Source organism: Spea bombifrons, chromosome 1 (genome assembly GCF_027358695.1).
Source record: "Spea bombifrons isolate aSpeBom1 chromosome 1, aSpeBom1.2.pri, whole genome shotgun sequence".
NCBI classification, from domain to species: domain Eukaryota; kingdom Metazoa; phylum Chordata; class Amphibia; order Anura; family Pelobatidae; genus Spea; species Spea bombifrons.
The window spans coordinates 123897682-123914273 of NC_071087.1; the positions used below are offsets into that span (position 1 = coordinate 123897682).

The 16592-nt window shown below is 41.7% G+C and overlaps 1 protein-coding gene across 1 annotated transcript in view; it reads right to left on the minus strand.

The window, feature by feature from the left end:
* The window catches only part of TMEM132B (transmembrane protein 132B), a 254075-nt gene that overhangs the window by 54863 nt on the left and 182620 nt on the right, over positions 1–16592 (minus strand). Inside the window, exon 4 of the mRNA XM_053471844.1 lies at positions 11352–11538. Within this exon, the coding sequence (XP_053327819.1) occupies positions 11352–11538 (187 nt within the window). The remainder of the gene's footprint in view (positions 1–11351; positions 11539–16592) is intronic.

Here is a 16592-nt window from a genome sequence, read left to right on the forward strand (position 1 = left end):
GGTCGCACAGGATGAAACTGAGTAGAACGGGTTACAGACAAAGTTTTGTTGTTGGAAAATAATTGCCTTTTGTCCCAGGTTGGGACTGGTGGGGACATGGCAGGAGCTAATGGGGAGATGGCAAGGGCTAAAATGAAACAGTAAGGGCTGTGGGGAGCATGGCAGGGGCTGGGGTGGGGGCTTGGCAGGGGTTGGTGTATACCCAGCAAGTGTTGGTATGGACCCAGCAGTAGTTGGTAGGAACAAGGCTAACAGCACATGGTAGGGCCCGAAGGGGCTGATGGAGACAATACAAAGGTTGAAGTGTGTGCTTATCATAGTTAAGTGCTCAATAGTTTGTAATCCTAAATGTATCTTATTGCTGTGTGAACACATGTAAGTCCATCCTCATTATACGTCATATATTCTATTATATGCTGCTGAAAGGGTTGAGTATCTACAACGTAACATATAGAGAACAATATTGTATAGTTATATTACAAGACTTTAACAGTAAATCTCACATTTAATTATAAAAAAAAACTGGTACAGAAGGTAAAGATGGGCCCTGCCACTGCAATTCTATATAAAGTGCATATGACATACATACATCTTGAGGTGCTTAATACTACCCTCTTTAAAACATTATCTATTTATCTATTTTTGGTTTTTATGTCATCTTATTCCATATGACCTAACAGCTGCCATTGTTGTCAGTTGTGATATTTTGGGTGATTTTGCATTGTGAAACACTGCACTGAGCTGGTGCTTTATGCAATGCTAATGAAGTCCTTCCTCCATAGACATTAATTACTCACAGAGTCAGACTGAGTAATTAAGATTGGGTCATTCTATTGTTTCCCATAGACAGTATGATACAGTGAGCTAGAAAATAGAGCTAAGACATATACAAACACCTAATTTGTAGCTGTCTGAAATATATGATGGAAAAGCTACAAGTGTTTTAAAAAAGAAAATATAATGCTTTTGAAAACATTGTTTTTAATCTTATAAGTGGTGGCATTTCTCTTCAAATCAAAACGCAATTTAAAAAAGTGTTTTGTTTCATACAAAACGGCCTTTCATTACTTTCTAATTAATAATGTTAAGACTTCAAACACGTTGTGGTGGAAAAATATCTGAAAGGGCCTCTCTCGAGATCAGGCTCTGGATCCACCCCTGAGACCTCCAGTCCTGCCACTGTGCCGCTAACTCATAGGTCTGTGCTAGTCTGCTGCGGAGCATTGAGTTCCGTCTGTGTGGCATGTCTGTGTTGATGCTGCAGAAGTGCTGGTGACATCACGCTCCAGTGCGCAGCGTGTTCTTCAATTGCACTGATAGCTAGCTGGACTGTGGCGTGTTAATGTGGGCCTCCTTGTGAAAACACCCCACCAGATCACCAGGGAACAAATAAGCAAGTCCTGGGGGTCCAGAGAGGGAGGAAAAATGCCAGCAGAAAGCAGACAAATCTGTTCTTGCAAACATTACATTTTTTGTGGGCGTTTTTAAATTTTAAACGAGGACTGCCAAATATCTGATCTGCCCCTGGTGCCAAATACTCTAAGTACACCCCTCATTTCATAAGATCAAATTCTGAGCATTTGAGAAAAATACCTTTATTATTTTGCCAACTTACTTGCATAGAGTAACTGTTCAAAACATGTTAATTTTTTTTAAATGACTGCAGTCCCTTTAAGGCAGTAATTTAGTTCTGTTCCGTCACTGTAGCAAGAAGGTTCTTTGGTCATTGTATAGGTATTGGTTAATTATTTATAAGGGAGATATAACGCTTAAATTAAACACTGGCTTACTTACTATAGGTTACTATATCTACTTCTTACAGAACCCATATTGTACTTAAATGATGACACATAGGTTGGCAGGGTCAGGAACCTCTACACAAAATTGGACAATAAGACTGGTACCCATCGTCTGCACGGAGAACAGATTGCAGGTAATTTTCTGTTTGTTCCCTGTAGCTTTGATGGAGTTAGGTAAACTAAACAAGTGTAAATGTTTGTGTGTGAGCATGGATGTGTTTGCGCTGAAAATTCACTTGGGGCAAAGGCAACACTCACAAGCTGTTTGAGGGCCAAGATGGTACTCACAAGCTGTTTGGCTGCAAAGGTGGCACTTGGTGAAGCGGGTGAGCCCTGGGGCAATTCTGACACTGGGGCGCAGTAGTTTCTAGTTACTCCCCTGTACCAAAGTACATAGCAGCAGAATATACTAGAAATTATAATATATTTTACACATTTCTGATTGGTGCAATTAGAGGTTGAAAGATTAAAGCTTAGACTTCTGCTGAAGGTCTGCATTGGTGCTGCATGGTGAATAAAGATCTCAAAAGATCTTTTGTTAGAATTAAGTGAATGATTTGGGGTTTTCAATGCACTTCTTTTCTCGTAAATACTATACACAGTACACTGTATACAGCATAAGGGTAGATGATGGTTTGAAAAAGTTCCAATGCGTCATTGCATTTCCATTTTGAAATAACATAATTGCCTAAAATAGCAGTACATGTTTTTGCCATTTCCTCTTGATTTGGCATTCCTTTAGTATTGTTAAATGAATATTTCAATGTAATTTGGATGGCCAGGAAATACATTTTTAGTACATCCATTTTTTCTTAAAGCAGCAGTAGCATTACACCGTTTCATTGAGTAATAGGCACAGAGGAATTCATAAATACAAGTGACTGCAATTTTCTAGTTTGGGAACGTTCCCATAAGTAATGCAGAATGGCTTTGTAAGGTCAAGATTGGGGTCAAAATTGATCTAAAAGAGACAAGCAAAAAGATATTTCTGTAAGGCACCATCTGACTTTGAATTTTTAAACAGTTGGATGCATTTCAAAGGTAGAGAACTTTGTAAAATACACAGAGTGAGCAGATATGCAAGGGATTCATCAAGGGCAAAGGAGACACTGGAGAAACTTAAGAAGGGAGCATGTCATTTCCTAAGGGAGAGATCCATTTGTGTACAAATCTTGTGTCAGAAATGTTGATCCTCATGCCTATTGCGGTCAAAATTTATAATTAACACTATACAAAAAAAACACTCCAGACAAAACCATGCATGGGGCTCGTCAGTGGGGTCTCCTTCTGAGATCTCTTGGAGCCCACTCCAAGTAAAAATGTGAGTAAAGACGTGGACCTCCTCACTCTCTTGTGCCTACTGGGCCAACTGAACCTCACTGTGATAGGCATAACCATATGCCTATCACATGCATGTTTACATCCTCTCATTGTATTGACCTTTACCCTGCTGTGAGACTTTTCTACCACAACTTGAGTTTTAGACTATGACCTCTAATCCTAACATTTGTCCTCCTTTGAAACATACTTCCTGTACTTTAATACCTGTATGTATTTAAATGTTCTTATCACACCCCCTTCTTCTAAGCTATAAATATTAAGATCCCTTTAGACTTTTTCAACTGTAAATCAGTCACCGTTTTAGTAGCCTTTCTATGAACTCTCTTTATATACGTGTGTATATCCTTGTGGGGATAGGGTCTCCAGAACTGTACACGGTAATCTATATAAGGTTTGACCAGAGATCTTAGATGGTGTAACATTTAGCATTATGAGGCTTGTATGTGTTTGCGTTTATGTTGGTGTAGTTGAAAGCGGTCAGTGGGTTTGAGTTTTTATCAGTGCGCCAAAGAGTGGTCAGTATGAGTGTGAATTAGTGAGTCTGAGAATGGTCAGTGTAGTTAAATGTAGAAAACATATCTGAATTTGTATCAGTTCGGCTTTGTTTACATCAGTGGGTCATTAGAATAAAATGGATCTCTCTTGGGAATACAAATCCTTACTCTCTAAAAAAAATCAGGGAGAATATCTATAAATATTATATTTCAAGTCTTGGTGAATAAACATCTTTAATCCCTTGAGATATTAGCTGGATCTCTTGCTGTGTGTCCCACTCCCCAATTATATTTGCGCTACTCAGTGCTGCAATTGCCCTTTACTTGGTGGTAAGAATCCGTAAAATGTATGATCGAAAACATTGTTTCAACCCCTTATACATAGATATGTTCCCTTTGGCTAAGCACAAAAGTAGCTTCCAATAATTATTACTGTGTGGTGCCCCAAGCACAAAACCATACATCTACCAGAAAAGTAATGGACACTTTTCCCGTTATTATTGTTTCAGAGCAAAGAATGGTTCAACAGTATTGATTGTTCTTTTATGAAAGTTGCAGGGGGGGTTTTGTGTCTTTTTAAATTACTTGACTTTAAATGAAAGGTATACAATTTCAGGTGAAGATTGACCTCTCTTTTATCTAGTTTTATTTCCTACACTATATTTCTTTTAAAAAAAAAAATCAAATCATTTAAAAGTATTACTTGCAAGCAAGTTAATTAATACCAATTATTGACGCTGCAATTTTTTTTTGCCTTTAATGCCTCAATTTCATTTTTTTCCTCAGTTTTCCCCTGTTTTGATTTGTGGGTTCCCTCACATGATTTGTACTTCACCCACCACTAAACCAAATATTTAGCCACAACAGTTTTCATTTAAAAAGGGTCCAGATCCATTGACCTGTCTTAAAACTAGACTATTTAGAAAATCAGAAAGCTTAATTCATAATCATAAGTAAGCAATTCACTTCACAGAGCACAACTGCTGATGGATCAAAGTTGGATTTACAAGACCTCAAGTTCAGTTAAGTTAAACCAATCTTAAAATATATGTCATTAAATTGAACTGCTTGCTGCCAATGTAACAATATCGAGTGTCTTGCCGCTTTCAATATATTTACTTATCTGAGCCTTATCCCAGGAATATCAAAACCTCAGTAAAATGTGTTTTTTTATTTGACTTATTGTATATATTTAATAGATTTAATCTGCCATTGAAAAGGTTAATATATTTAACACATACTGAGTGTTTGAGAGCTACTACACCCATCACACCCATTATGGCTAAGGGCTAAAATCAGTCCAACCTCACTAATTTTTCAATTGTCCTAATCAACAAAGTGCCACGGTACAATGGATGGGCCTTACCAGGATAGTTGCTTTGCAGCGCCATGCTTTTGAGGGCCGCATGGTGACATTATTTGGACCTGCGATAGTGATCTGTGCTACAACATTACAGATGTCCATTCATTTGATATCTCCTTGGGCCAGTCAGATGAGATCAAAGGACCTCCCTAATGACACATGGTCCCCACTTTGGAACGGTGGTGTGGCTAATTGGGGCTGTCCTGTGAAAACATAACTGTTGAGTGGTCTGCTAAGCTAAACCTTGTTCCCTACATAACTGAAATGTGCATAGATGCTGTCACGAGTCATCCAGGAACACACACCAGAGAAGTTTTTTGCCCTGAAGCACCTAGAGCCCCTAGATAAGCGGGCACTTTAACTGAGCCACCACACTGCTGGGATCATCTGAGGCAGGTCTAGTAGGTACTGAGTGTAGGTGGCACTGGATGCCAGGTATAACACAGAATGGATAGTTGGGCAAGCTGGGTTTGGAACACAAAGTAGGTAGTCTGACAGGCCAGGTATGGTACAAGGATCAGGAAAATAAGGTACAAGGTCCCGCTGTCCCACCTATCCCTTCTCTGTCCTGTTTTGCAGGGGCAGAGGAAGGGTGAGGGCAGGGCCGGACTTGCCCACCCTCATACTCATACTGACCACTCTTTGGTGAAAATTTCACGGTGGGCCGTCCGGTCCAACATTCAAAACAGCGCTACCAGGATTGACAGCCTCTTCCGGCAGGCGGCGCCTAATGAAATTAAAGAGGCTGGCGTGCACGCACCGCACCACCCAATGGCCGTGCCTCAGCTCTTTTGACGAAGTGCTGAGGCACGGCCATCGTGTGGTGTGGTGCGTGCACGTCAGCCCCTTTAATTTCATAAATGCCGGCCTCCACCCGCTGCCCCCACCAGACACCAGGGAGTCAGAAGCACTGGTAAGTCGGGGGGGGGGATTATATGGGGGCATAATGCTTTTCTGGAGGCAGAGTGCCCCATGATATGCCTTTCAACCCCCTTTATGCCACTCTGCCTCCAGAAATGCCTTATACCCCCCTATATGCCACTCTGTCCCATGATATGCTTTTTAACGCCCTATATGTCAGAGAGGCAGATAGGGGTATAAGGCATTTTTGGAGGCAGAGTGTATGTGTATATGTGTGTTTATGCACAGGTGTGTGTAAGGGCAGTGTGTGTGAGTGTGTGTGTGTGTAAAGGCAGTGTATATGTGTGTTTATGGGCAGGTGTGTGTAAAGGCAGTGTGTAGGGGTCCTGGGAGGGAGCTTTTTTAATTAAAAAAAATCTCTGCTGCTGTGGACTACTCTTCCAATGATGCCCAGCCAGCATTACGATGGACACCTGGCTGACTGAGAATCATAGGAATTTTACTTCACAGCTAACATCTGCAGCTTTACTGTTGCTGCACTTCCCATGATGCTCAGCCAGCATCATGGAAGTCTGGCTGAGCCTTATGGAAATTCAATTCAATGTGTTGGTTATTTTTAATATGCATGACTGCTGACAAAAACGAAGCGTGTTTTAAGTGGCGATGCAAGCGAGACATTTTAAAGTGCAATTGTATTGTATTGGTGAGTTCCGCGAGAACAAATAAAAAAAGTGTCCCTCTTTCACATTTTGAAGTGATGGGAGGTATGTAATAATGATTACAGCCTTTGCATTAATGTTTACTTTAGTGCTGTTCTGAAATCAACAAATTATCCATTAGTAACATCAGCATGGCAAGCATGCACATTTTGAGTTCTATTAAATAAGAAATACAATGTCAAGGAAAACCCTGAGAAATGAAAAATAGAAACATTCGAAGACTGTCCAGGGGAAGCAGATTTGTCTAGGGGAAGGCAGCAACATGCTGTGTGGCAAACATTTCAGTAAATGCCATTGGAGTTTTTATTGTTACCCCGGTATATTAGCTTAAACTCAACAAGAAAAAAGGAACATTAACCTGTTTACGCAAGTGCATCCATAAAAGTTGTGCCAAGAGGCCCTTTATGACGTACTGGTAGGTTCTGACTTTGTTGCAGGGAGATTGACAGCCTGGACTCCAACCTGTGGAGAAAATGCCGCATCGCTGACTTCCTTCCAACCAACCATGTGTAACCCAGCTGGGTGTGATACTGCTTTGCCATTTTATAAGAAATGTATAACGGGAAGCATTATAACGGGAAGCATTATGCACTCAATACACCTAAATTGCATTTAATAAATGAATGGCACCTTTATATTCAAAGTCACAAAGATGCTCCATTACATTACAAAATAAAAAATAAATAAAAAATGATATAGTGCAATATGTCTACAAAAGTGGCAACACTTTTACGGTAACAATTCTAAAGGCAGCAGCCACTCACTCTGAATGGACCAAAATACTAAAGGGTTTGGTCAGACCATAACTGGAAGGTAAACATGGACTTCTATCATAGGTAGATTGATGATCTTATATAGAGGGGCAATGAAGTCTAAAGGTTTTTTTTTAACGTACATTGCATTGGGAGCTCAGTGATGTCACCATGACATAACTTGTATCCATAAAAGGAATCATAGTTTAACAAACATATTGTAAAAATAATAAAAACCCAGCATCCACAGGAGCACAGGAAAATAGGCTGGAAGGATAAAAAAGCTTAAAATTAATTTTGCTATAAGGACATACAAGAGCGATTTAAAAGGCATAGGTGACTATGTACTACATCAATTTAAGACATTAGCAGAAACAGCCTATATTTAAGTATACTTAAATAAAAAGTTACGGAACTGGAAATGAAACCCTTTAATATTCAGTTAATTAGTAATGGTCCATTATCTTCACCTTTTATATCAACTAATCCCTAATTTTAAAACAATTTCTGTAACTAGTTTATTTCAGTTAAAAGTTACATTTTAACCGTTTATAAGAAATAACTTATGCAGTAGAAAATATTGCTCTCCAGTACCAACAGATATTGCTATATGTTTTAGACTGGTTTCAAATTATGTATGTATTCAGCTTACACATATATTTCTAAAACCTAAAACGTATATTCTAAAAGCATCTGTACAAGGTGTGTAAAATGTTCAAAGGTTTCCTCAACCTGCCAACATAAAACACTATACTTAAGAATATGCGTCCTGGGGTCCTTTCCACCTCTGTGATTTCTTCTATTTGCTTTCAGATCACCAATTTTATATCATGAATATCTGCCTTTCAGATGTTACATGAACTCATTAGTGAAGTTGTTTTAAATATGAATGAGAATTTCCCAGTTTTAGAAGCAGCCAAAAGAGGAACTGGGTTCATGTAGTTCATTTAACTCAAGGACCTAGAATTAGCCAAGCCATAATGTACTAAATCACCAGGGAGGGAAATGCTACATTGGAAGACACAATCTAAAACAAGCGCTGACATCAAAGCAACGTGCACTTATGATGCCACACTGGAATATAATGATTTTTGAAACAGATTATATTATCATTCATATTACTCATTATATTGTAAAGTATTGTATTATTATTGATTACTTAAAAGGCATTTAAAGCTATGCAAACTTATGGGTATTCTGGACAATGTGAACACCATAAAACAAACTAGTTAGTTAAGAATGAAGGTTATAATATTCCTCATAAAATATAATGTAGGGCAATACACTGGGGTAACGCGGATGTTTACACAGAAGAAATACACTGGGTTTGGCGACTTATGCTGCACCTACGTGGAAATCTAGAAATGTATAGTTTATTAGACAAACAGTGGTCTGGTGTCCAAGTGGCCTAACTGGACAGCTAAAGTCTCAATCATCAGACATGCTACTTCACATAAACAATGGTCTTGTCCTAAACACACCTGAACAAAAATGAATAAATATGATCTAACCTTACCAGCAAACTGAAAATCAAAAGTAGCAAGTAGTAACTGGGAAAAGTTACTAATACTTTTGGTGTTTCATTCAGTATACTCCAATTGAATTACTTTCATTAAATCTCTTCACGTTAAGTATACATTATGCATCGCCAGCCTAGCTACTCTGCCTGGAGAAGCTAACTAAGCCCCTCATAATGCATGTTGCAGATGGTAGTTAAAATGTTTAATAATGTCTATTTCTTGCAGAGAGAGGAGAGAGAGAGATACAAATCAACTTTGTGGTAAGCTTGATGGCAGTAAGGGTGTCCACTGTTACTTAGGCCCATATCAGTAATCACCTCCTCTTACTTCACTTTTCCACTCCAGAAACATTATAAGAAAGCGACAGGCTGTGTAGCTAAAAAAAGATTGTGCCTCAAATTACCTAGCATGTGACAGAGTCTCAATCCTCAATCAATGCATCTAATGCCAGACACCCCTAACCCTAGGCTCACCCCTGCTCCTTCCATAATACCTTTTTGACTGATTAGACATTGTGTGTTCAGTCAGTATGTGTGCCTGTATGCTGCAGTCCCAATGACACAGCAATTATGGGGCTGCAAAGAGCAACCAGAGTGCTTCACATTGGATTCCGATGACTGCTGTACAGGGGAATTATTTTTGTTACTTATTGTTTTATATAGCGCCATCAAATTCCATAGCACTGTACAGTGGGTGGACAGGACACAACAAGTAGTATGAGTAGAGACAACAGGTGAGGAGGGCCCTGCTCAAACGGGTTTACAATCTAGAGGGGTTAAGGGTGTATTACACAATAGGTAAAAGTGCCGTTGTTGGGGATTGACCAGCTACGCTAGTAAAAGTAGTAGAGGGACTAGGAAAGGTGAGCTAAAGGAATATGGGAAGGCGTTAATGTGGTATGTTGTAAGCGGATAGGCCGGGGGACAGCATTCCAGAGGATAGGGGCAGCCCTTGAGAAATCATGAGAGCAAGAAATCAAGGGAGATTGTTGTACAGAGGAAGCCTAATAGTACAGGGTTCTCTTATGCGCCTGTGATCATAAAGAAACCCAAAGAGGATCACTAGATCCTGAGTCTGTGTCAGTCAGTGTAAAAAAGCACTGCCAGGGTGGTATAAGATACCATGGTAATATGAGAAAAAAAAGGCAAAGGGAAAAAGAGAGAGAGGAGGAACAGGGAGGGAAAAGAAAAAGTGAGATGAGAGGAGTGGAGAGAAGAAAGGGCGGATGAAGACTGGGAAAGAGAAGAAAAAAGAAAAGAAAAAAGAGAAGGAGAGAAGAAAGAAGCAGTAAAAGATCAAAGATGAAAAAAGGGAGAGAGAAAATGAGACAGAAAAGAAAAGCAGGAGGGACAGAGATAAAGAAAGGGAGAGAAAAAAAAGAGGCTGAAAAATGTGAGTGAGAGAGATAAGAAAGGGGAGAAAGAGGAATAGAGGAAGAGGAAAAAAATTGACATATACACCAGTCAGTATATGTTGGGTTAGCACTCTTTTCCACTGAATCACATCACAATCACATAAGCATATTGCCCCCCATTAATGCAGCGTCTAGTCTTTACTAGATTTGGGCACCGGCTAACTCTTTGTGTTCGTCTTCGCCTGCTGGCGACCAATAGAGTACAGACTTAAAATCCTGGTCCAGCAACTTGGCCAGCAGAGACCACTGGTCTCCCTGCTACAACAGTTAAAGGTCTGTACAAGCGGCTTCATTGGTCGTTCGTACAGACTTTTAACTGTTGGAGCAGGGAGACCAGTGGTCTCTGCCGGCCAAGTTAACCCCTGACGGCGAACCTACGGATTTCCGCTCCCGTTATCGAAGCAGCATCGCAGGAGTTAACGGGAGCAGAAACCCGTAGGTTTGCCATCAGGAGTTAAAAAGGCTGTGCGAGTGAGCCTATTGGTCGCCTGCAGGGTCCTCCTCTGGCATCAACCAATTGGAGGACCCTGCAGGCGACCAAGACGGCCCCTTAACCCCTGACGGCAAACCTATGGATTTCTGCTTCAGTCAACCCCTGTGATGCTGCGTAGATAAGGTAGGTTAGATGGGGAAGGGACCAGGGAGATTAGTAGACGGAGACAAAGATTCTTCGTGTTGTGTGTCTTCGTCTTCGTGTACGTTTTACCGCCGATATCTTCGCTTCTTCGATTCTTCGGGACGAACAACGAAAACGCACTCTTCGTCTTCGTTTTCATGTTCGCCGAAGACGAATGCACAAGTCTAGTGTTTACTACATGAGCGGAGATGGTGTGATGGCCAGATCAAAGGGAATAAAACCCATTCAAAAATTTGCTGTATCCTGGCAACTTACACTGTACCAATACTTACGGAATGGTCAGGGCCCAAGAAACAAAAATCCATGAGCCTGGAAGTAGCGTGCATTTGTAAATATTGCAGATTCACACAATGAGAAATGTGATTAAAAAGAAAAAGTGTAAATAAAACAGCCTGTAAACTTATTCTTATTATTTTAGTAACCTGCCATACAAAATAATGTTTTACTGTACCATGGCCAGAGGCACAATCCCTGCAAATGTTGTTTGGCTGACAAAGATTTCAGAGATCATTAGTTCACTGACAGAATCTTCTTCTGGGTATTCCACCTGCCATGTAATCTGCTGGGCTCCAGCCAAGCCACTTCCGATGTCCATTTCAAAGTCCATTTGTAGAATTTCATACAACGAATCGTTGACTCTAAAAGAAATCAAGAAAATGTCACCATTCTGAACAAAAGGCTTAGCAACATAAATAACAGCCTATCCTTTTGCTAATGAATTAGCATAGATGTTCCATCTTTACAGCACTGATCAAAGCATAAATCATCTAATCAATGCTGCAATAGCTCTAATTTAAAACAGGTGACTCAGAGTCCTTTTTTCTATACCTGTCTGAAAGAAGCAATCTTTCTAATTAGCGTGCTTGCCATCACTCTCCTATTAGGAGGCTTTTCACGTGGCCTGGAGGCAGCAACATTTTTTTTCTAGACAGATTGGCACTCGAAGTTGGAAAATAGGATGTTTAGGAACGCATGTTAAATTATGTCCCATCTAAATGTCTCTCTTGAACATATGAGGTATCCAATATGCCCATGTGATTTTGTCTTTGTTATCAAATGGATGGAAACAGCTCATATTTTGAGCTGCAAAACTTTATTTATGCTTAAATGACATTAATATGATATTTCAGTTTAACTCCACGCTGTTTACAAATATTATGTTATAATTGTACAATTGTGTTATAATTGTACAAAATTTTAATTGATCATTATGTCCTTCAATCAGCGTCAACAGAATTTCTACTAAGGTATAAGTATTTACCTGAATAGAGTCTAGCGATTGTTAGCGTTGTTTAAAATAGATTTAACACTTAATCTTTTTTAGACATAATAATAATAATAATAATAATAATAATAATAATAATAAAACTTGCATCAAAGACAGTGAATATTAACAGCTATAATTAATTTATTTAACCAATTGGTTGATGCCAGAGGAGGCCCTGCCGGCGACCAATAGAGTCGCTCACACGACCCTTTAACTCCTGACGGCGAATTTACGGATTTCCGCTCCTGTTAACCCCTGCGATGCTGCGTAGATATGGTAGGCTAGATGGGGAAGGGACCACGGAGCTTAGTAAATGAAGATGAACACGAAGATTCTTCGTGTTGTGTGTCTTCATCTTCGTATGCATTTTGCCGCTGCCATATTCATATGTTCGGTATTCGGGCTGAACAACAAAAATGCACCCTTAGTGTATGTTTTCATGTTCAACTAAGAGCAAGGGTTGTCAGGAGAGTTTGGAGGAAGAGTGAGGTTTCAACTCCAACATCTTCAATTTCTTCAGGTCTCCTCACATATGGACCTATGCATTAGAAAGGGCCAGCTCCATTCTTGCTGGAGAAACTCATCAGTGTTTGTCCTTTAATAATGAATTGTAAAGTGGAGAAATGTAAACTCTATTGGCAACTCTTCCTTTAGTGAATAAACATCTTTATGTAGGGGTTGAGGCAAACATAAGGGCTAGAAAGGGAATTAAAATTAACCCTTGCACTTTAAAGTCAGGCTGCACAAGGCTGCTGGATTCACTCACTAGTATGCTAAGCTCTCAAATTTCAGGGTGCGGCGGTGTGGGTGGTGGCTACACACTAAGGGGCGTGTTTGGCTGCACAAGCGACAAGCGACAATAAAGGTATGTCAGAGGCATGGCCACCTTTAATATTGATTGGACCCTGGGCAAGCATTTGCTTGGGACGCCCACCTCCGCGCTCCCTAGCATGCAATCAAACCCTGAACTCCAACACCAAAAATACCTATCTTTTCCTCCCTCATGTAGTTCAGGTATAGATCAAATAAACATATGGAAAATGGTATTGCAGGTATAGATCAACTGAATAAGACATACAAACCCTGGATTTGCAGGCATTAATAAACAACACATGCAAACATAGCATTGCATGTCTATAGCAACAGAATAACACGCAAACTCAGCATTGAAAGTATAGATCAAAAAATGAATGCATTGAAATCCTAAACTGCCAACATATATCACAGGTTTTACACCCCAAATGCCAGTCCTTGCATCCAGATTGCCCACATAGGACTTGCCCCATGACCAAGATTGGGCACAAGACTTGCCATTGTTGCCCCCAAACAGCTTGTCAATGCCCAGAAACAGCTTTCCTGTGCCATCTTTGCCTCTAAACAGCATGCCATAGCATCACACAAATAATTACAGACTCATTCATACATACTCATTCACAAATACTCATTCATTTGCACTAGACTTGGGCACCAGGGGGCTCTTCGTGTTCGTCTTCGTGCTCGTCTTCGGGGGAAAAAAAATCTTCGTATTCCGCGAATATTCGCCCGTTCCTGTCTTCTCTTCGGGCGAATATTCGCGGACATTCTTCGTGCTCGTTTAATCTTCGTTTTCCTCCTGGTTGCCTAGCAGGGGTTAATACGGGGTTAATAACACATCACAGCAGCAGCAGCTGCCGTGAAGGTACGTGTGTGCAGCTCTATTGGTCGTTTCGGCAGGGGGCTGGTCTGGCATCAACGAGTGAATTGCAGAACTGCAGAATGCACTTCATTCGTTGATGGCAGGCGAGCCCCCTGCCGAAACGACCAATAGAGTTGCACACACATACCGAGGTGTACTGTCCATAGATGTTTAATAAAAGAATAGGGAATATTTTACATTTTTAAATTGATTTTGGACCACTTTACATGCCTAACATTTGCTACCTATTTACAATGGCATACTTTGCAACAACCCAACTTACTTATTGGACAGGACTGGAAAATAGCAGGACTGTCCACCAAAATCTTGGGTGTGTTGGCAGGTATGCTGATGGAAAAATGTTGGACAAGAACTAAAAAATAGCTTAGGGTTAATGTACGGTTATGTTTAAGATTAGTAGCAGTGCACTGGTTTGGTTAAAGATGGATTATGTCTAAATAATAATAATTTAATTTTAATGTTTTTTTTTAAAAAAAAAATAGGGGTTTATTTAAATGTATTTTAAAGTTAGATTTATTATTTAGTACTTGATTATATTTATTAAATGTTTATAGTAGCGTTACCTACCAAGCTATAACTACCTATGTGTATTTGCATTTTGCATACCTAGTTTAGCTAAATTAGATGGGACAGGACTGGAAAAAAGCAGGACTGTCCCTGAAAAAGTTGGGTCTGTTGGCAGGTATGTGGATGGAAAAATGTTATAGGGTGAAGTGTGAGTTATAGTGTTAATGTAATGCTATTAGTGAGTGAAGGCCAGGGCAAATAACAAGGAAAACGTCCTTGTGTTTTGTGCATTGTAAGTGTGTGTGTATGTGTGTTATGTGTGATGTCACTGTGTGTTATATGTGTTATATGTGTTATTGTGTGTGTTATGTTTGGTTGGTTGTGTATCAGAAGGAAAATAATGAAATGGAAAAGGAAATGGGAAAGGCAAATGAGTGGGCAATTGGCGACCCGCTCACCTGTTTCACCCCAGGGCAAAGCACCCAAACACTGTCAGTCTTAGACGTTTGGCAGCAGACTTCCAGAGCTCAGACACTAGGCCCTAGCGTAAGCTGGCCACTCCGGCGGAGGTAGCAGGCGTTGCCACACCGCAAACAGAGGCAGCCAGGGGGGAGAAACTGCCCTTACCATTAGGGACATTTTGGGCATGACTCTAGCCAGGAAGCGAACTGGCAGAGAAGAGATGCTGGCACCACCACCAGCAGCAGCATTGAAAAGGCGAATGAGTGGGCAATTGGCGACCCACTCACCTGTTTCACCCCAGGGCAAAGCACCCAAACACTGTCAGTCTTAAACGTTTGGCAGCAGACTTCCAGAGCTCAGACACAAGGCCCTAGCGTAAGCTGGCCACTCCGGCGGAGGTAGCAGGCGTTGCCACACCGCAGACAGAGGCAGCCAGGGGGGAGAAACTGCCCTTACCATTAGGGACATTTGATTCATGACACTAGCCAGGAAGCGAACTGGCATCGAAGAGACACTGGCACCACCAGCAGCAGCAGCAGCAGCAGAATTGGGAAAGGCGAATGAGTGGGCAATTGGCGACCCACTCACCTGTTTCACCCCAGGGCAAAGCACCCAAACACTGTCAGTCTTAAACGTTTGGCAGCAGACTTCCAGAGCTCAGACACAAGGCCCTAGCGTAAGCTGGCCACTCCGGCGGAGGTAGCAGGCGTTGCCACACCGCAGACAGAGGCAGCCAGGGGGGAGAAACTGCCCTTACCATTAGGGACATTTGATTCATGACACTAGCCAGGAAGCGAACTGGCATCGAAGAGACACTGGCACCACCAGCAGCAGCAGCAGCAGCAGCAGAATTGGGAAAGGCGAATGAGTGGGCAATTGGCGACCCACTCACCTGTTTCACCCCAGGGCAAAGCACCCAAACACTGTCAGTCTTAGACGTTTGGCAGCAGACTTCCAGAGCTCAGACACAAGGCCCTAGCGTAAGCTGGCCACTCCGGCGGAGGTAGCAGGCGTTGCCACACCGCAGACAGAGGCAGCCAGGGGGGAGAAACTGCCCTTACCATTAGGGACATTTGATTCATGACACTAGCCAGGAAGCGAACTGGCAGAGAAGAGATGCTGGCACCACCACCACCACCACCAGCAGCATTGAAAAATTGGAAAGGCGAATGAGTGGGCAATTGGCGACCCACTCACCTGTTTCACCCCAGGGCAAAGCACCCAAACACTGTCAGTCTTAGACGTTTGGCAGCAGACTTCCAGAGCTCAGACACTAGGCCCTAGCGTAAGCTGGCCACTCCGGCGGAGGTAGCAGGCGTTGCCACACCGCAGACAGAGGCAGCCAGGGGGGAGAAACTGCCCTTACCATTAGGGACATTTGATTCATGACACTAGCCAGGAAGCGAACTGGCATCGAAGAGACACTGGCACCACCAGCAGCAGCAGCAGCAGCAGAATTGGGAAAGGCGAATGAGTGGGCAATTGGCGACCCACTCACCTGTTTCACCCCAGGGCAAAGCACCCAAACACTGTCAGTCTTAGACGTTTGGCAGCAGACTTCCAGAGCTCAGACACTAGGCCCTAGCGTAAGCTGGCCACTCCGGCGGAGGTAGCAGGCGTTGCCACACCGCAGACAGAGGCAGCCAGGGGGGAGAAACTGCCCTTACCATTAGGGACATTTGATTCATGACACTAGCCAGGAAGCGAACTGGCATCGAAGAGACACTGGCACCACCAGCAGCAGCAGCAGCAGAATTGGG